This window comes from Ctenocephalides felis, unplaced genomic scaffold, assembly GCF_003426905.1.
Source record: "Ctenocephalides felis isolate EL2017-DRISC unplaced genomic scaffold, ASM342690v1 CF-g0.4_SCAFFOLD_01604, whole genome shotgun sequence".
Taxonomy (NCBI): Eukaryota; Metazoa; Arthropoda; class Insecta; order Siphonaptera; family Pulicidae; genus Ctenocephalides; species Ctenocephalides felis.
The window spans coordinates 31,671,577-31,694,546 of NW_020537758.1; the positions used below are offsets into that span (position 1 = coordinate 31,671,577).

The following is a 22,970-nucleotide window of genomic DNA, read 5'->3' on the forward strand; positions in this document are numbered from 1 at the left end:
TAAATCGGAAAGTTTTCTGACCACCCTTGTTATATATATATATATATATATATATTATATCTATATATAAAATATGTATATATATATTAAATTTAAATCTACTCGTGATGACAGTAAACGATAATCTAACGTCGTATGTTAAAATAGATGTTTTAGGAAATCTTTCATTTTAACTTTTCCTAATATTCAATTTCTACGATTTTTTCATTTCATTCTCATACCAAATAATTATATGTTAAATTTACTTATATTTATTTTTCAACTCTTCTTTTAACCGTTTTAAAAAAAATTTTGTTGCTTATTTTATGCTAAATTTATATATTATTCTTTTATCATTTTTTATAGATTTGTTGCCACTGAGTCGCTGAAGAGTCAAATTGGAACTCAAAATAAAAGGATCTATTAAATTTATTTTAAGAAATATATTAGTTTTTATTATTATCTTAATGCTTGTTGAAATTTAGATATATTTGACCTCATAATCAATTCCATTACAGGCGCCACGTCCACGAGAACCATGGTCGGGCATATACGACGCGACAGCTCCGGGTCCCTGTTGCCCCCAAAAAAGCCCCAATAGTGGCCAAATAATTGGCGAGGAAGATTGCTTGACCCTGAACGTGTACACCCCGCGTTTGCCCCGTACCGAAGGCGATTTCACTGCGCGCCCTTTGCCCATCATGTTTTGGATTCACGGAGGTGGCTTGCGTACAGGCTCAGCCGGTGATGCACTGTATGGCCCGGACTTTTTGGCCGCCCGGGATGTGGTCGTGGTGACCGTTAATTATCGCCTGGGACCATTGGGTAAGGTATATATTAGAACTACGTTCGATAATTTTCAGTGCTTCAATATTTTAACCCTCCGTCGGTCGGCGTGGTCTGGCCAGACTTTTTTCAACTTTAATTAAAAAAAAAAAATACTTCTAGTAATCCTATCGACTTGAAATTCTTGACTTTTCCTAAAATTTCGTTAGCTGTCGATCAATGAAAAAATCAGGACGAAAAAATGTACAGAAGGTACAGAATTATAAGGATATTAACTTTTTTATACTTCGAATGGTCAAAAAGGTCTGTCTCTCTAGACCACCCATACATTTTGTATGACATATATGCTTTTTGACATATGTAAACCAGTATTTCGTCTTTTTTCATGGTATTTTCCATTCAAACTGCGTTGTATATAATCTTTGCTATGTGTTGTAACATGAATCTTAGTATTTTCATGACGAGAGTCCCTTGAAAACCTACCAAACTTATTGGTAATCGCAAACACTGAAAATCGGATGAGTAATGCACACATTATCAACAATTTTGCTACCCGTACTGCGTTTCGAAAATTTTTTTTGGCAAACCTGTAGTGAAATTATATTTCACTTTGAGTTTTACAGCTCATTTCAAAGGCGACGCACCTCATTTCGTTTTTATTTGAATTTCACATTCATTTCAAAGGCGCCCGAAAAAGAAAAAATATTGTTTTTCATTTATATAAAACAGAAAAATTAACAAAAAAGCAACGATTTTTTTATATTTGTTGATTTTTTTATATAATATAAAATGTAATATTTTTATTAAGCAAGCTCAACATATGCAAAAGACTGCAAGAAAAAGAAAAAATCAAAACTATAAATATTTACTACTAATAATCGTTAATATATAAGACACCAAAAACTCATTTATCCCATATAAATGCATGACATAAATGGCGGTCCAGCCAGACCTTTCCGACCGTTCGAAGGTGAAAAAATATCCGACCGACGGAGGATTAACTGTTATTAGCAGTACGCCCAAAGACTTTTCCCATTGTTTATAGTTCATTTTCTTTCGAACATCTGCCACAACACTTTCGTTTAATATGTTTAATATTGATTGAATCACTAATATATTAAATAATAGTAGTGACTACAGTTGTCACATCAGGATAATTTTTTAATACAAAAACCCACTAACTTACATTTCACTTTTTACACGGCTGGCTTACTAGCCACCGCCTGTCTAGCTTCCAGTTATGCTTCGGGTATTAATTGTGTGTATTTTCTTTTCTCCCGAAAATTTTCTATGATCTACATTTTACTTCGTCTTAAATTTTAGCAAATAATTACTCTAGTTTACCAGAACTAACTCACTCAATTTCAAGATAATAATAATCCTCAGGTTGAACTGATTTACTAAGCACATTAAGTGATGATCCAGCTATAAATTATAGATTTTATATTTAGTTGTACAGTCGGTCAAGTAAGAGCGTGGCCGTGTTAATTTATAAAAATAATTTTTTTTATGATACTTTAGTATTATATGTGCATTGTATACGTTACAAGCAATGATGCAATTTGGTCAATATGTGTCCAGTCACCACCGGAGTCGACAATTGGCTGGCATCTCCGACGCCTGCTTTTTACTAATTAAACGGATTATTCTAGTCTGACGGCTCGTATTTTAATTTAACGGCTCGATGAGGGCAGTACGTGCTCATATAGAACTTTTATCAGTAAAAATGACATTTTCAAAATCTATCAATATTTTCATGTGCCCAAGCGGAAAAGAAGCACATATTTTTCAGTCGTCAGAGGCTTCCCTGTTGTGTTGCGCCATTTCAGATCATGAATACGAAGAAAAGTTCAGATAGTTTTGTAGATATTTTTGTTGATATTTATAAACATTTTGTCATTAATTTAGCTCATCCTTGCTGCAGTGTTAAAGCTGGATTCCGCCAAAAACACATTTACTGTTCTTTTTTCTTTTTTTTTATTTGAACCACGTTCTGATAAATCATCGATATTTTTAGCAACTTTATATAGGTGAATCGAATTCTGTACAAATGCCTTCAACTTTCTCATATGTTTAGCAGCAGCTGATTGCGAAAATTTGGGACCTTTTGGGTGGATGCAAAAGGGCTCGTAGCGCGACGCGTAACTTAGCACTCATGGCGTTTACGGCGATTTTTTCTCAAAAGATCAACGGCAACTAAACCTTAGTTGATAATGCATCAAGGACAAAGCTTCATTTTATCGGCTCACGAAATAATTAGACCGAAATCTTTCATTAACTGACGTTAAAGTCGACCACGCTCTTACTTGACCGACTGTAACCCCTAATCTTTTGTAGGTTTCTTATGCCTGCACAATGAGGACGCACAAGGTAACGCCGGTGGCAAAGATATATTAGCTGCTTTGCGTTGGGTGCGTCAGAACGCTTCAGCTTTCGGAGGTGACGCCGGTTGCGTTACCGTATTCGGCGAAGGAACAGGCGCCGCTTTAGTGCACGGTTTAATGATGTCGCCGCCTGCAAGAGGTTTATTCCATCGTGCAATTCTCCAAAGCGGTTCCTTACTCGGCGATTGGGGCATAGAACACCGACCCCGCGAACGAGCTGCGGCTCTCGCCAAGGTTTTGAATTGCGACGATCGTTCGGCCTCTGGTCAGGCTGCTTTCCTGCGTAACGCGCCTGCCGGGGACCTTGTCGAGGCGGCGGATGAGCTCATAACGCCCATGGAACGAAGACGCGGCTACGCAATGCCGTTCTGCCTCAGTGTCGAGGGAATGGGATCCATGGGACCCGCAGAAGAAATGTTCTTGCCGGATACACCTCAAGCATTGTTCGAAGCAGGACGTGTTGCCAGGATTCCTCTGCTTGCTGGATATAATGAACACGAGGGAATGGCGTTCCTTCCCGACTACATTCGTGGGTTAAAGGTCAGTATTTTTGATATTGTTAATTTTTAAATTCTTCTTTTTTATTGTTTGCACAGCAATTAGAACTCTTATTTTTATTCCTGTTCTATAAGCTGTTTTTGTGTTTGACTTATGGCCTAAGGTATTGGTATGAGAAGCAACCCATCGGTTCATCTTCTCCTATGTGTGGGGTTTTTATATATTAGCTCTTATGTCTAATAGTGTGCATGTGATAATATGCAACTATGTCCACGAAGGACGATTTTCACTTGGAATTATTTTGTGATCTATAACCCCAAGTGGAAGTTTGACATCAAAGTTGCCTGATGTCAGGCTTGGCGGTAGCGGGAATCGAACCAGCGAACTTGGGTCTAGTTGGTGCTAGCCCACGCTCTAACCGATATCGCCACCGTTGGCCCGTTAATTTTTAAATGACCAAAAATAAACTGCTAGCTTCACCAAGATTATAATGTTTGTGCTTAGATCAACAAGGTTCCCCAGGTTCACTCTTCTGGGATTTTGATGAAACTTCGCATGGTTATAGAGTTGGTAGTCAAACCGAACACCTTGAAATATTATAGGCCTATGAAAAGTGGTTTAATTATAAAGATTAATTAAAGTTGCAAAAAATAGACCGCTTAGCAGTATGCCCCGATAGCTGTTCCGAATAAAGCGTATAATTGTAGTCCACCCGAAAGCAAGTCCATAGTGTGTGTTTTTTGTTGAAGTTGTAAGCTCAAGGACCAGATAGAATTAGTGGCTCTGTCGACCGATTAATTGTCAAGATTAATTAATAACAAAAAGATTGATTGTACTAATTTATTGTAATATATAACTTTACATTGTTTGTATGATATAGTTTGAGTATTGAAAAATATTGGAATATTTGAATGCTGATGGTTTGGCGACCGGGTTTAGACTGAACCTATGTGCCGCCTTCAGGTACCTAGCAGAACTCTTCGTAGTTGAATCTTGAGATGCGAATTGTCTATGCGTCATGCAAAATGCAATATTTTCTGAGAAAGATGAGTGCAACGTTGTCACGTCTAATTTGACGTGAACAGTATGAGAGCACCATTAATCAATGATTCATCTTCTCAACCTTGTTTTTATTCCCGTTGACATTTTATTACTTATTATTAATTTAATTATTATGCTTCTCGTTCTTGTGCTTCGGCTTTCAGTTCCCAGTATTTTTATTTTAGCGTCATCAATCTGCTTCCTTCTACTTTCCAATCATTTTGGGTATACCTCAGTTTTCAATAATTAGCAGAAAGGGTTTTTTTTTTTTTCTTCTAATGATTGTGGTCAGTAGTTTTTCTTCTCAGTACTCCTCCATTTGTTAATTTATCTCCAAATCTTCTCCAGTCGCTTCCAGCACCACATTTCAAAATTCAACACCAGTTTTTGTTGATTTTATTATAGTCCGTGTCTCTGATCCGTAAAGAGCTACTCCACAGACGTATTGGACATTAATGAAGGTGTTGCAAATGTCTATTAATTAAATCTCCTTACATAATTTTCCATATGCCAGGATATATAAGAATTGTTTGAACTTAAATGCAATGAACGTTGTATAAAAAATAATACATTTTACTCGAATCGTCAAATTACTGATAATATTATAAATATTATCAATATTAGAGCTGCAGTCGTATTAACAATAAAAATATCTTAAATTACGTATTCAATCGAAATAAATAAATTTTCTGAATTGTTCTTTCAACGACAAGTTTTGATTTAGAATAGATTCGTTAAATTAAGGTTGATAGTTTCATAAGTAAATTAAAATTTTATAAGATATCATAGAAGAAGCATAAAAGTTTAACGATTTTTGGAATAAAATCAAAATGCATTTTTAACAAAATTTTATAACAACTGATACAAATAATTTTAATATTGTAAATGAATATTCAATTTAAATTCATAAATTTTAAAATGTTTTTACATTCTTAATCATCAAAATATAGTATCACCGACAGAAAATAGTCCAAGATATGAATACCAAATGAACAGTTTTATTGTTGCTTCATAATTTAGGTCAAAAAAATATACAAAATAAAATCAACAGATATAGTAAATCAGTTTTTTATGTGATTGAATTTATTAAATAATCACATAAAGAACAGCATTAGTAAAACTTTCCAATTTGAGTTTAGCTTATTATTTTAAAATATTATATCGAATTCTATATGAAAAAACCTTCTGAAAATTTACATAAAAGTGGATGTGTTTTTCATATTTCACACATATTAAAATTATGAAGATTTGCATATTAAAAAGTGAAAAATCTTTTTGAAAAGTTAAAAACTGTAAATGGTAAATATATTCAAAAACTCTGAAGTTTCCCCAAGAAATATGAAATTTTAAATTATGAGACTCATAGCAAATACTCTCAAAAGTCGTTTGAAGAGGTGTTATAATAATTATTATTCAAAATCCAAAATAGGACTTGTATTATCATTTCAATATAGTTTATATGTGTAAATGCATTACCATTATTTAGATACTAACATTTTATTTAATATTTTAAAAACTTTATATAATTTATAAGAAATTGTGTTGTTGCACTATAAGTACAGACTAAAATTTGTCGTTGTTGTCTATTTGTCAATCATTTTTAATCAATAGCTAATTTAATTATTATATTTAATAATATAAAATTTCATTTGATGTATAATATTAAAATGTAATTATTTTGTTTTAAAATAGGCAAGAGAAATATAAATTATATAAGCATTACGAAGTTAAAATAAACATCTAATAATTTCAATCTAATAATTCAACGAAATAAGTAAGTTTGATAAAATATATGCTAAATAAAATAATACATAATTGACTATTTAAAATATTAGAACTAATTTGATCTAGAATTGAAATGTCAAAATCTAATTAAACTAAATTTTCAGGACGTCGATCGGAACATCGAAAAATTCTCGTTTCGATTTTTTGCAGTTGCATTAATAGTAAATTTTTGCAAAATAATAAAGCTATAATTGATAACAATTATTATTTCGATGAAGGCATCTTTAAAACATATTACTGAATTAAAAGAAAAGAGTAAAAATCATAAAGATGAAATACCATTCATTTGAAAGATTGTTATATTATTTTAATATCTAATATTTTATTTAATTTAGTATATATATATATATATATATATATATATAAATTATGTTTAATTTGATTTAATTTGTTTTTTCATTTCGAATGTTTCAAATCCATTGAACATACAAAGTTTTTGATTTTATAAAAGTTATCATACACCTATTATATAAATAGGCTAAATAGTTTCAAATTTTAGAATATAAAGATTAAATTATTTCTTTATCTTCTAGTTTCTTTATGTGATAAGTATGGTATACATGTGACTCCATATTATATATCTTTGATGTTAAAAATTAAATCATGAATAACTTTAATGATCATTCGAAAGGGTTTTGATGTAAAAGAACTATTCATTTTAAAATATTTTATTATTTGATATAAATGTATTGGTTATTCCATAGTTTTGCTATTAAACGTACATTTCGTAATATAAATAGGTATAAGAAAAAATTAAGCAAAAATTTATCTTGCACGCAATAAATGCTTCTACTTAACATCATTAATTATAAATTAAACGTAGGAAGGAAATAGTATACAACATAATGTAGTATTACTTTCAAAAACCAAAACGAAATATAAAATAATTTTTATATTATAGGACGTCGATCGTGATTTCGAGAAACTTGTGCCCGTGGGTCTTCGTCTGCACGAGAAGTCTCCGAGGTCAGTTGCGGTTGCGCGAAAAATGCGCGAATTTTACTTCGGCGACATGCGGGTCGACAAGGACTCCTTACCGCAGCTGATTGACCTCCTGAGCGACGTACATGTGGTGAGTTTCTAATAAAATCTTATTTTGGTTTGTGAATTTATGACTGTTCACTTGATATCAACTAATCATTACATATACTTTAAACGATAGTGGGCCCGAATGCAGGTCCATGATGTGAGAGCACCACAAACAATGATTCCCATTCCCTGGCTCATTTATTATTACCATCACTATTTTATTACTATTCTTCACATTTCAATACACCTATGTATTTTTCTTTTTATACTTCTGGTTTTATACTTTCTAGTCCTGTGCTTTGGCTTTGAGCTTCCCACGTAAGTCACCAATAATCTGCATTCTTTTTCCCAATCTTTCTAGTTAGTCCCTTTTTCTCACCTTCTACAAGGTTGTGCAGCAAGAACAGTTTTTGGAATATAAACCTGATGCAGTTTCTTCTACTTTTCATGATCCTGCTTAGTAGATTACTTTCTTCGCCCTCTCTTCTCAACACTTCTTTGTTTATGACCTCTGGGACCACATTTCAAAACTCACCAGATAGTTTCTATCGGCCTTTCTTAGAATCCATGTCTCTCATTCATACAGAGCTATGCTCCAGAGATAACTTCATAAGCCTCTTCAGTGACTCAGTTTGGGGCATAAGATTCTTGACCTGATCTTCTCGTGCAGTATTCATCTTTGATAAGTACTTGAAATGATTCAACATCTTATAAGTTTCGATTTTCTACCGTCATCTCTCAGGGCCTCGTTGTTGATCTTCATTTCGTATCGTCTACTCACTTTGGAGATTCTACTAATCATATTTTGTATTTTTTTGGTTTCTGTTATTGATGTCACCATGAGATTATCTGGGCACTTTATAATGGTGATTGTTTTTCACGTCTTGACTGACTTGATGGATGATACATCAAACGGTGGAAGAACAATCATAACCATACTGAATTGAATTACCGCCCTTTTTCTTAATTTCGCGGCTTCTCTTTCCTTTCATGTAGAAGCTTCAAACCAAAAGTGGTTAAAATGCCATCCAGCAAAGAATAACGAGAAAAAAGTTGCTATAAATGTTATGAAGTAAATCGAAAATACTGCATGACCATAGGGCTTTGCAAATTTTTTCGATGGCGCCTTATCTCCCTGATCGGGCACCATTTGATTAATAATTATTTCAAAATTTATAAAATTTTTTGAATAGCAAAACTGTTATAAATGACGGTCACCTTCACTCGCGCTCCTTATTATTTTTTTGCTGTTAAATATCAGATATTTATATAGAAAATTGTGTAACCCGAATACAGCTGAGAAAAACTGGAAACTATATGATTGAATGAAAATAATTTTTTGTTGAAAAAGTGTTATTTTTATACTAGAAAAACGTCACTGCTAATAATAGAAAACTATGATATTTATAAGATCAATATTAAATTACCAATAATTGTTGGTAATAAGTTAAAAAAACAATTAATATTGAGTGTTTTTATATTAAATTGTACTGAAAAAGAGAGTATACATATTAGTGCATTTCCATTCAAATTAAAATAGTATTGATTAATTACTACATTTTCGTAATATTTGTAGTCTGAATGGCAGGTAACTGCCAAATCCTAAAAAACCACTAATATAACATAGTTTTCATAAGGTAATTTCTTACAATAATACCTAAAAAAGTTAACAATGTTTCAAAACATTACCGAGTTTCCCTCATCTCTTCATCAAATGAGAATGCTTCTTATAAATCTGACCGATTCTTCTTTTAGATCTAAAGAAATACGACTGTGTTCAAAAATGATACTGTTATTATGAATTTAATGCATACTTAGGTAATTACTTTATTCATTCAAAATTTTTAACCTATATTAAAAAATACAGCCCTTACTGAAAATGTAAAATATACTAAAGAGATAATATAATAAAAAACTTTAAAGTGCATTCCATATCGAACTCAAACACACTGAAGCATTTATAGTGTTTACACAGATTTCATAAACTTAGTTAAAAATATACATACTTGACACAGAAAAACTTCTAAATTATTATTGGGAAATATCATCCTAGTACAGTAATCTCCTGCTCAACCTCCATATTTTGAAACTGTACGATTTCAACCATCTTTCTAATACTAAATTTAACAAAATATAGTTTGCAAATTATAAAGATCATATAAAATATATCTCTAGAAAATTCTCAATTTTCGAAAATAGATAATATGATGAAGGTGTAGATGATTATTTCATAAATTTTAATTACTTTTTGATTAGTTAAAAAAACATTATGGCAATTCGTAGATAGGTCAATATAATACTAAAAAATGACGATTAGATAGGTATAAATCTATTTTTTTATGAAATCCTTCGCAAAAATCTTATACTATCATTAAAGGACACCAAAAATCTATAATATCAAAAAATCAGAAAACAATTTTTCATACTGTAAATTCATTAAAAAAACAGAGACCACAAGAAACCGTTTTAATTAGAAAATCATAAAACAATTTTGCATTTATAGTCTAAAATTCTTATTGACTAAATCTCAATTGAACATTGATCAAATAATTGAAGAAAAATTTACTTGCATCTATGTTGAAGTGAAATATATTAGAGGCTTATGAAAACCGAAGAATATGAAATTAATTACTGACCAAACATTATTTACTTTTGAAAAATACTTTAGTTCCACAGCATCATAAAGCAAAATTAAGTTAATGTTCATATTAACAAATATGTGTGAATAGTAAAAAGATTGAAAATGAACTCAATATTGAATACTGATAAAACAAAATTCAGTAATTACTTATGAATAAATGTAAATAATAGAGCACTAATTAGAAGCCGATTTTAACATAAAAATTAAATTATAACATAGCTTATACCATGCAAATTAAATATTAACTATTCTCAACAAATACATGAAAATATTTCATTTGCAATAGGTTCATAATTGAAGTATTTCAGAATTTTAAACTAATTTTTGACTTGCAAGTTTTATAGTTCTAATGAGCGATATTATTGGAAGATTATGAAATTGCCGAAAAAATCAAAGCAAACGCATATCAGGAACTTTTGTATTTGATGGAGAAAATTTTTGAGTTTTGTAATACCTACAAAGAAATAATTGATTTTAATTTATAATATAATAGAATATATATTGAGATATATTTTTTCACAATTACGATTATATAAGTAGATATCTATAAATAACTATACAAAAAATATTAAACTTAAATGTTCAAAAGAGTTACACATTAAGTATTTTTAAATAGAATGCAGAAAATTAAATAAATTGAATAACCTATAAATTTCTTTGTAATTCAGGTTTGTCCCAAACTTGTGGGCACTTTAATAATTGAGGAAAATTGAACATTGTTAATTAAATCAATTTTAATTTTTAATTTAATTAATTTTAACCTTTGAAGCAAAATATTTATAGTGCCCTTTTATTACCACATCAACTGAAAAAGTACATACAAAAGACCAAATTATTTTTATTAAGATATCTGATATCTTAATACAATTATAAAATTTATCTTAAGGTCAGAAGATAATTATTTATAAATATATGAGTTATATATACATATATACATATATATATATATATATATATATATATATATATATAAGAAGTAATCTTATTTTATAATATATATCAATAATTAATTTAAATATTTTACAACATTGTCTATCTAGTCGCAAAATAATTTTGAAATATTATTTAGCAATTATCAAAAATAGTCGAATTCAATTTAATTTTCAATTCATAATTGTACAGATATTGAAATTAAAAAAAAAACACTTCAAGATTAGTAATTTATACAGTTGGTACAGATATTGAAATTAAAAAAAAACTTCAATATTAGTAACAAAATGGGAATATGTCATAATGCAAATGTCAGTAAAAATATCGAACTATTTTTCTAACTCAAATATGCAAGTGAAAATGTGGTTACTATTATCAGTTCTAATTTAATAAAAAAAAATATAAACTTGAATTATATAAATTGCAAAATCAATTCTTAAAAATTAAAGAAAGCAGTTTGAACTGTAGAAAATATGCGGAAAGAAAAATCTTTTGACAAGGAAAAGCTTACTGCATTTCTCCTCGCTTTTTACTTGACTTTACTTGAACATTTTCACAAAAGAATTTGGCAGAATAATAAAAAATGCACATATTTTTCATAGAAACGAACAATTTCAAAACAAATTAACTTGCCAGATGAATATAATAAAATATATGAAACACGAAAACAAGCGTAGAGTCGATTATCTGTAAATAAATAAAGACTTTTATGACATTTTTAGAATATTTTGTAGCATATTTTGTAGCATAAATTAAAATTTATTTATTGACATAAGCTCCCAAAATAGTTCGACAAATACAAACAAAATAAAAAAAAAATTAATTACAGAATTGCATATTTTAAAGAGTATCTTCAAAAAATATGTAATTAAAAAATATAGTATTTCACAGTATTGTAAATATAAAATTAAAAGAAATAGAAAAAATCAAAGTTTGCATACAAAGATTTATTTCAATTCAGAAAATAATTGCTAAATTAAATTATTATCTAAATAAATATTTATTAAAAACAATGTTCAAATTAATAGCAATTATATCATAACTTTTTATAATTGTACAATATTCTTTTCAATATTTTACAATAGAATTAAGAACACACGAACGAATCTGTTGACAACAAAATATGTTCAGTGAAACAAAATATTGAGAAAATATTAATATAAAAATTAAAATTATTCGGCAAAGTTATGCTAAGGTAAAATTTCTGTCACGTCATAATAAAAAATATAGAAAATTTATTTCAGAATACAATATGGTAAAATACTTATTTAAGACTTATCATCTTTGTTATAAATCGAATTGACCAAGAAAATGCAATATACAATTAAACAAACATTGCATATGGAATGCTAAAAAATGACACTTAATAAATTTAAATTAATTTTCCTATGAGATTCTCCTGATAAAAAAGTTATATTCTGCAAGACATTAAAAATCAATTTTAACTAAAGATCACAGCATGTATCAATATTATATACTTACTAAAATTAGTCTTTTAAAAACTGATTCAATTAAAAAATCTACGGGAATTCGAAGTCATCGGTAGAAAAAGATGCATGCTTATATATATTACAGTTAAAACTATTAGAGGCTTATGAAAACCTAACAATACTATTTTACTCAATTTAATACATACACTTTAGTGGCAAACATTGTTGTAAACAAAATATGTGTACAAAATAAGTTATTATAAAAAGTATTAAGAAATTGAGCATAAAAATTAATTTAAAAATATATTAAAGATAAAAATATTATAAATATTTTGTGATGTCCAAATATTACAATGGATTTGTAATAAAAAGATGAAAATGCAGGGACTATATATTTTTAATTGCACATTTTAAAAAAGGAACGAAAAAAAATGGTGGCCTAGTAGCTTAATACTTATGTTCAATAAAAAGCATGCGAAAACTTGTTCGGGAATATACTTAACAATTTTCAAAAATTTCACGGTAATCTGATGCATAGTCTTTGAATGTATTAACAACAGATATACATACATATATTTATATGTTGAAAGTGTTTAAATTTGATGTTGAAATTTATGATTAATTTCTTGAAAGGCGTATCAAGTAAAAAATAAATAAAGTAAAGATTTTTAAAATATCTTCAATTTTTAGTAATCTTATTTTAACATTGAAAATTGTAAATATTACGTTCTTAAATGTTACCCCATTCATTTTACATATGAAATCTAAAATTTAGGTGCCGAAACATAAATCAAAACTTTTTTTATAACTCTGAAATGTAACGACCTACATTATAAATAAAAGAATATAAAAATTGTATTCAATGACTACATGTACAGTTTTATCAACTATAGCATAAAATATCTAATATATTTTGCTAACCAAGTCAGATTATTTAAAATATATATATATATATATATATATATATATATATATATATATATGATAGTTCTTTATAAAATGAGTTAAAAATAACTACACAATAGTCATGAAATAAGAAGGATGAAAAAATCACTTACTCAAAATATTTTATTTAGGATAAAAATATAATTATATAAATATATAATAAATTGCCAAACGATATTAAGATGACCAATGATGACGACAAATTTAAAAGAAAAATAAAGAAATATTATAAGGAAATTGAAGATTGAATAGATATTTTAATTATAATAAATATTATATTGCAGTATAATGAAATAGACAAATGATATGTATATATAAAATAAGAAAATTGTTTCATAATCTCTCATACCAGATACCAATGTCTGACTGAGATATAAAAATAATATGTAAATAAATAAAAAAAAAATTAAATAACATTTTTGGCAGAAAATTTTAAAGAAAAAATTATTAAAACGATTTCAATTATGTATAACCGTTATCGAGGTGTTAGATGTAAAATAAAGTCAAATATTATATAAAAAATCTGAAATATTTCATCAAAATTTAAATAAAACTATGCTTTATTAATTGTACAATTGTTTTCAAACTACAAATTCAACATAACAAAGCTCATTTTTAGTATACCTGTAATTGAATCATTCATTGTAAAATTAGAGTTTTGAATTTAAAACAACGTTTGTTTTCAAATATTAGCTAAATCAGAAACAAATTACAAAAATTTCACTATATTTTTTTAAAAGTTTATTTAAAGCTGAAACAATAAACTATAAAAATAATAATTTCCAGAATCATAATATATCGATTGTGATAAAGTGAATTTAGAACTGCTTTACATTTATTATAATTTTAAAGGTATTTTGAATAATTCGAACTACTGAAGGCAATGCTAATTATGAAGTTTTTAAAATTTGTTAAATTATAAATCTATTAAAATTGGTGAACGAAAGTGAGCATAACCACTCACAAAAATTTTTATATCGTAAAAATTTTGATTAATTTAGTGGCAAAAATATCTGTAACACATTCACATAAACATGATATTGTCTGTCTATTATATTATTGTTTTTCTATTTAAAAAAATTAAATTATGGATCTATTAAAATAATTAAGGATGAGCAAAACCACTGACAAAATTTTCATATTTCTTAAAAAATTTAAATAATTTAGTGCAAACATCTGTATCACATTTGAGAAACATTACTGTTTGCCTATTATATTATTGTTTTTTTATTTTTAAATATTAATTTATGTTTTTGAATGCAATTTCATATTCTAAACGTTTTTAATTACAGTGAGTGAATATAATTAAAAATAATAATATCACTTTGTTTACCACGATTAACTCAATGAAATTAGAAACATTTACAAATGTAAAATACCCATGGGGTAGAAAAACATATACATAATTATATTTACAATAAACTAAATTTCAAAACTAACTAAACTAATTTTGCACTGAATTATGATTAAGATTTTCTTAAATTGATGGAAAAGCTTAATTTCGATTTAAAAAAAAACTAATGTTACTTGGGGGGGGGGGGGGGGGGGTTTCTCCATTTCCAACTTCTTTTAGTTGTGGGACCAATGATATGTGTTTTATTTATTTATAATGTAAATACATAAGGATTCTAAATTTTTACTCTCCCAGCTCAAACTCTGTCTCGTAATATTCATTTTGGTAATTGAATAATTTTGTAACACGCTTTTATTCAGTGAATGTATTGCGCTTTAATTTAGATTTTCCTGATTATTGATAAGCTTAAACTTTTAGTAACCCTACCTAACACTTTTTTAAAATTTTAGTATCAATTTTCTCCATTTTATTTTTTTAAAGCAGAATTAAAAATACGATATTAAACCACAAATCCCTTTTTATAATAGTTAAAGAAATTCGATAATTGATCAATTTTTGTCCTTTTGAGAAGGTCTTTCATTGAATTTGTTTCATAAATTTAAATAAATGAATTTAAATATGAATTATTTGCATAAACTAATTTCCTCCAGGTCCGAGGCATGCACGATACTCTACGAGCCCACGCACCATTGATCCAGTCCCTGTTCTTCTACAAATTTAATTTTGTCGGAAAGATCAATTATTACAAGAACATTTTGCGAATAAATCGTCGAGGTTGTTCTCATGGCGACGAAATGTTCTATCTTTTCAAACCTGGATCCTTCGATGTCACCGTGGACCACGATTCCCACGAGTACAGAACCCGAGAGAGGATGGTGACACTCTGGACCAACTTTGCCAAATATGGGTAAGTGGAAATTATAGTTAAAAATTCACTATTCTTGGTCAAACTGCTCAATTCATTTATGAAGCAATTATGCGTTAAATGCAAACGTAAAATTTGTTTATTTGTATCACAATATCATACCTATTGGGTACTTGATCTGGTAATTAGAGCTATCCATTATAACTTCCATTCAGAGGAGACAGGTTCGATACCTGTCTCGGGCTTCGGGATTTTTTAGAAATATAGATAGCAATATGCTTCCAAGTAAAAATCACCTTAATTCGGGCATTGTATAAAGCAACATCAGAATTTTCAGAACCTATTGAATCATGTCATTAAGAAGTCAACAGCTCTTAGGACGCTGATTGCTGATTTTTGCCCAAGTTGTGTCTATTGCAAAAAAAAGTGCAATTATAAAATAATTTATAAAGTGTAGTCGACCTATACTCTACATACAATGTTATTTCTAGCGTTTATATCAATTTTTACATTTTCTGTAATAAAAATTGACATACGCTAATATTATTACATTTATAACGATAATGTAAATGTAACTGGATTTGTTCACATACAAAAAGTCTCGTCAATATGTATACTACAACCATGATGAGGCTATAATTGTGAATTTAGATGAGGAAAATATAAGTAAAATTTGTGGAGAGATAATTTTGCTCCCTACCTATGTGAAATTATAATAAATACGAAAGCTATTATTTAAAATATACAATAAGAATAAAGAATAAAAAAATACCTAGTAGATTTTCAGTGCTCACACACTATATTCAAGGATAGGGAATAGTTCTAAATTTCAAGAGCGGTTTTTACGACACATTTATATTATATAGTAAAGAGGCTTGTAGCAAATTTTTTTTTATTAATAATAAAAAATGCAACTGATTTTATTAAAATACGACGTCGTTTACAAACAATAATTCTTTGATTTGTAGGTTTGTTACTAATTATAATTTCAAAAAAAAAATCATTTGAATTTTTAGCAGATAATTGAAAATTTATTATGTATATATATTTCTATATATATGTAATATATTAAATGTTATTTAAATGTTCTGAATTGATCAAGATAATTTTAACATATTGTAAATTAATTCGTTATATTGTAAAACAAATGAATTTTTGATAAAAAACACATACTTAAGATTTATGTATTCCCAAATGCATTTCAATATTTAATTGGCATCATATGAAATTGCAGAATTACTGATTCTTAGTATTCATTTGTATATAAGCAATTTCTTTGAGTTAAAAATTGCGTTATGTTTAAAAATATTTCCAAAATATTAAAATTTTTCACACATCTAACATTTAGCGAAAATTAAAGATTCTAAATTTGTGTTCAATTGTCGCTAAATGTTCGATATTGATAATCATTGAAAAGCAGCCTTAAAAATACACATTTTGTTTTAGTCAAAAAATCAAAGCAAAAATAAATATAAAAATATAATAAAAATGTAAGATATGTAGATAAATATTAAAATTTATAGATGAACATATAATTTATTAAAGAAAAATTGTTTGGTTTTATGAAAAATTATACGATTTATGAAAGAAAGCACTGCAATAATATGAGTTTTCTTCGATTATCAATGTTTCATATTTCGAGCATTGTAAGATATTTGAAATTGCATAATTAAAATTATTCATTAGTTAAAAATAAAGCAGCTATAAAAAAACTACAAAAAAGAACAATCTTTTTATGTAACAGCTGATCCAAAAAATTCTTTCTTTGTAACAGAAGTCTGCCTAATTCGTAAATTTTAAATTTTAATGTTTTGACATGAAAAAACAATTTACATAATAAGTATTTAGAAACATACAAAAGAGAATAAAGCACGTTTATAAAAAGCTTTATTATAATATAATAATGCATAACTGATATTATTGAATACAGTATAATTCAAAGTTTCATATCATTTTCATTGATGCAAGAACACGAAATTAAATAGAATATTTTATACCTTTGTAAGTAAGATAGTTTATGTATGCAAAAAAATATAGAAAAAAACAATTTCAAAACAAATAGAACTGCTTGGAGAATAAAATGGAATATTTAATAAGTATAAGAAACAAATACACAGTAAATAATCCTTGAATAAATAGTTTGAAGATATGTTGGAAGTATTGAATATAATATATATATATATATATATATATATATATATATAAATATTAATTTATTGAATAAGTTTCAAAAACAAAACGTAAGAAAATGAGATTCTACATATTTAATTATAGAACTGTATATTTTAAGAATAAAAAACAGCTAGCCAAAACGTTCAAAACTACACACTTCAAAAAAATATGTTTATTATACTTAAAAGTTTCACAACATTATTTACATTAATTCATTATAAAATGAAAATAAAATCATCCGAACGTTGACAACAAAATAATATAAAAGTATCGTAAGATTCTGCAAAAAAAGATATTATAAAATATTATTAGAAAACATTACAAAAAGCTGGCAAAGTTATAATTAAATAAAAAACGATATGAATAAACAGATATTTCATTTATTTGTGGATACTAGCAGATCTTGGTTTAACAGCCAATTAATTGGGTACTTATGAGAGCGCTTGCATTTTTTGTCAGTAATTTTTACAATTTTTGCCACTATATAACAAAAAAGAACTTTCATTTTACATAAAATATTTAAAATTACAAGCGGAAACAATGATACAACCTCTATATTAAAAAAAATGGAGCACGATCATAAAGAAGTTACATCGTGACTTAATTGTAATTGAATATTTAATTGATAATATTAATTAACATTAACAGCACCTGAATTGTATATTTACATTCAATAAGTATTTATTTTTTAATACTTTATATTTTTAGAAATTTCTAGAGATTTCAGTAAAGGCAAATAAAACGCAATAATACACTAGCTATTTTTTTTTTTTGCATATTAGTTTATGGTTTAATAATTATAAAAATTAGTTTAAAATATGTTGAATTATCTTGAAAGCACATGTTGTACTCATATCTAATAGCGTTTGCAAAGGAAGTATAAAACAGCAAATAATTAAATTACTTAAATATAGATAAAATTTTATTATTGAAAATTTAAGTTTGTAGTTTTTTTCATACTTCTTGGATATATATTGTAATAAATAAATAGCATAAAATTACATTGGAAGAAAGAAAAAAATGTAAACAAAACATTAAATTATTTATTTCTTAAAAAATCGTGTAATATTAAAAAACAATAAAATATTATAGATAAATGCTTTATGAGTTTGTTTATAATTTATCATAAATTTCGTGTATTTAATTTATAAAATCGTGTTGTTAAATGATCTTTGCCAAGTAGTTAATTAGGTTTGCAAATTTTTATGAACATATTTTAGATATAAATTAGTTATATTGCATTATAAACCAGATTTATATATTCATCCAAAATATATTATACACACTCAAAACTATTTTCTTGTTGCAAACAACTATAATTTTATTACTATTGACTGGCTTTTGTCAAATCGGAATAATGCATTCAAATCAAAATAATACATAACTTTAAATTATGATAATATGTATTATTATAATAATATTTTATATCATAATTATTTATAATTCTTAATTATAAAGGCAAACCGTACATAACCAACATTAATAAACATGTATATCATGAAAACATAAATTTAATAAATAAATAAATTATGCAGTTCCAAATATATAATAAAACTGTTGAAATGATTATGTTCAACGCTACGTTAGAGAATGAACGTTAGATAAAATTGTTGAAATGAATAATTTCAACGCTATGTTAGATAATGAACCTTAGTAATAAAATTATTTAAAAGTTTAAAAACTGATCATATATGAGTATAACCAGTAATTTTATAGCTATTTGATCCAAAACTGTAATGTGACTGAATGTTTCAAATATAAACGCATGAATTTATGATTTCCATATAAATTATATTCTGTCTAAGAAAGACATTGATTACTTTATTTGTTGTTTTGTAATGTTTTTAAGAGGAAAATACAGCAGTTTACTTTTTATTTATATTCTATATATTTAGTTTTTGTTTCATTAAAATCTAGAATATGCACATATAATTATAAAAACATGTAGGGGAGACTGGGTACGGTTGTGCCAAGATACGGTAATGACAGTCGTCATAACTATACTATATTTCATTTCGAGTCCAAAGGAAGAAAGATAAAGTGTTATTGTTCGAATAAGTTTCCATTATTGCTTTTAGTCAGTGCCTTACATTAACATAATCTGCAGACCGCATTCCTTTTCAAGAGATAATCTATAGCTCCGTCATAATGATGATTTGTTAAGATTGGCTACCAGTTTATTTGAATGTTAATCAACTTTTTGAATTTGTTTGAATTGATCCTAAACCTTGTCATTTTTTCCAGAAATCCCACACCCAGCAAGGACGGCGTAATAGTGACAGAGAAGTGGCGCCCAGTTAAAGGAACCACTTTGAATTACATGGAGATCACATCCGAAATGCGAATGCGCCAGAACCCGAATCCGGACCGTTTGAGATTCTGGAACGATCTCAATGCTTTACTTCATAATGATTCCGTCTCATAAGGAACTCATAATTTTTTATTTTGTAACACTGTTCACCAAACCCTATCCTCCTTAAATGTCAGTTGCCCAAGTATTGATCACGTATCACTATTGTCTCTAAACTGAATGTTATTAATTAATTTTATCTCTATTTCATCACTATTTTGTCTGAATATTTTCATAACTATTCCTTATTTTTATGATTTTTTACAATAGTTTTTTTGACTTGATCACCAAATATATTGCTTTTTACGCTGGCCTTTTTAATTTTATTTGAATCAGAGAACGTAATGGTCTTATATACTGCCGCGAGGAATTAATTCAACTACATTTGTTTTTCACAGACGTCAACCCAAACAGTATTCCTATATTGAGATAATTTTTATTGTTACAACTTATTTTTGATTCAGCAATGCCGGTAAGTACCATTTTCACTTGGAAACATATTGATACTCATATCTCCACGTGAAAACCAATGTCACACTACTGCTTGACATCAGGCTGCATTAAGCTGGCATCGTATTCGGGTTTTGTTGATAATTTGAAAATTTTAGCAAGATATTAGTAACTCGCATAGATTATTTATTACGTTAACTTTTAAATTGCAAAATGCAACTCATCTTCCGTTATAAGCCCATCCAAATTTATGGGCCGATTCTGCCGTAATATGGACCACTATTTTAGCAAGGCTATGTTACGTTTCAGTTTTCATATAAAATCGTACTTAATACTATCAAAAGCCATGTATTTGGTGTACGATCAGGCGTTTTACACATAAAATGAAAGTTAACTCACATGTCGAAGTATATCACAAAAATCCAGTCATCATAACACCGTTTTTTACTATTTGTGCGTTTTCTAGGTTAGATTTTCTATGTAAACATGGCTTTTGACAGTATTTAGAACGATTTTGTATGTCTATTTTACAGAAGAATGGGCCTCATTATTTTTTTAAGAAGGTACTTTATATTTCACAAATTCTTACCGTTGATACAGATAACATCGATAAATATAATTAATACAGATTTAACAATTGTGATTTAGTGCTGATATTAGTTTTTGCAAAAAATCGATTGGGTCACTTCATGATTTATTTGAAAAATGTGTACTAAATTGAATAATCTGCAATAGCCTCTGTTTTAAATTATAATGATCAAGGTATAAATATAAATGCCACTTGACCCACTTAGATAATGAGTTATTTGTAATAGTTTACAATAACATTTGAAAATATTAAAATTAGTAACTTATTTCATATAATTGAAATATTTAAATATTTATATAAATTATTTCTCTGATCTAATATAATAATTTCCTGTACTAATTTGTCAAAATCGTAAACATAATTATCTAGATCTATATAGTTCAAGATTTCTATTATTTAAGTGTCCATTTTTAGAGAAAACGCTATTTAACCAAATTTTCAAGTAAATTAAAATAAATTAATATCAAAATTAGAATTATAAAGTAGACCGATATTATAACTGTACAGTTCAAACAAGTGGAATTTCAGTTTTATAAATCATAGTTTATAAGTTAAATAAGCGACCCCCCACATATAACTAAGATTGATGTGTAGTAATAAACATTCTAATATATGAAAATTAAAATTTTTATAAAATACTTAAACAAAACAAGAAATATTAACCTTTATTTTATGGTCTATTTTATTTATATTTATTCACTTGTGTTACTAGATGTTATATTATTTAGTCGTATTGTATTGTATTTAATTAAAAACAGAAAAGGGAACATCATGATTTTAAAAAAGTGCATGAAATAAATAAAATTCTACTTAAGAAAATTGAATAAATCCTAAAATTAAAAGAATTGCAATATTATTTAGACCACTATAAAAATCATATATATTACATATTTAAGCTAACAAATATTCTTATAAAAAATATTCTTGGATTAATAATCATATAGATTATAAAATGTTAAAACAATATTAATCATATGACATATTAACTACAAATGATTGTATAAATGAAAATATTGAATTATTAAAAAATGAAATTATGGAACATTTTTAAAAACTGGAGCTAATGAAAAACTGGATATCTTTCTAAAATCTGAGTTTAATACTAAAAATAATTTAAAATTCTAAAAAGAGAAAACATGCAGATTATTATTAGTATTTATGAGTATACACACCTTTTAAGTATGCTAACAAAATTGACAAACTTGGTCAAATAATTGACTAATACACAATAAATAAACGTACACAATCTTATGATTTTATACATTATATAAATTAAATTATACTATATTTAGTCTATTCAATTTTACGCTTTAGCATATAGTTTAATAAATTATTTAGAAAAAGCTGAGAAAGAAAAATATATATAAAGCACTTCACTCCATATTTACCAATTTTAAAGCATATAACTTAAGTTATAGCATAAAAGTTAAGTTATAGCATAAAATATAATAATTTGAAAAATATAGAAAAAAATAAAAATTTAAAAAATAAAAAAATCCAAGAACAGATATATTTTCAAAATATTTAGACTTAATAAATGTTAACGAGTGCTAAATATTCTACATCAACAGGTAAACAAACTCTTCGAATGGATAATTACAAATAAACCCTGATTGATTTCAATTGTTCGAGGTCCTGATTTCCAAAATATTTTATTGTAATGTTTAAAAAATTCTTGGCAAGTTGCATAACATAAAATGACATAAAAAATTGTTTGATTCAATATCATTGCTACTAAATTT

At 27.1% G+C, this 22,970-nt stretch overlaps 2 protein-coding genes across 2 annotated transcripts in view; one reads left to right on the forward strand and one right to left on the reverse strand.

Moving 5' to 3' along the window:
* The window catches only part of LOC113372203 (probable elongator complex protein 3), a gene marked incomplete at its 3' end in the record, with an annotated part of 195,960 nt that overhangs the window by 79,106 nt on the left and 93,884 nt on the right, over window positions 1-22,970 (reverse strand).
* LOC113373645 (esterase FE4-like) lies at window positions 108-20,264 on the forward strand. Its single transcript, XM_026613930.1, has 6 exons — window positions 108-113; window positions 498-804; window positions 3,103-3,689; window positions 7,375-7,545; window positions 15,453-15,709; window positions 20,084-20,264. The coding sequence occupies exons 1-6, from the start codon at window positions 108-110 to the stop codon at window positions 20,262-20,264; spliced, it is 1,509 nt and encodes a 502-aa protein (XP_026469715.1).

What these genes read in the sequence shown, in the direction of transcription:
- LOC113373645 (XM_026613930.1), top strand. An exon ending in TTATCGCCTGGGACCATTGG is followed by an intron (nt 805 to 3,102) that starts GTAAGGTATATA and finishes AATCTTTTGTAG; the next exon opens with GTTTCTTATGCCTGCACAAT. An exon ending in TCCTGAGCGACGTACATGTG is followed by an intron (nt 7,546 to 15,452) that starts GTGAGTTTCTAA and finishes AATTTCCTCCAG; the next exon opens with GTCCGAGGCATGCACGATAC.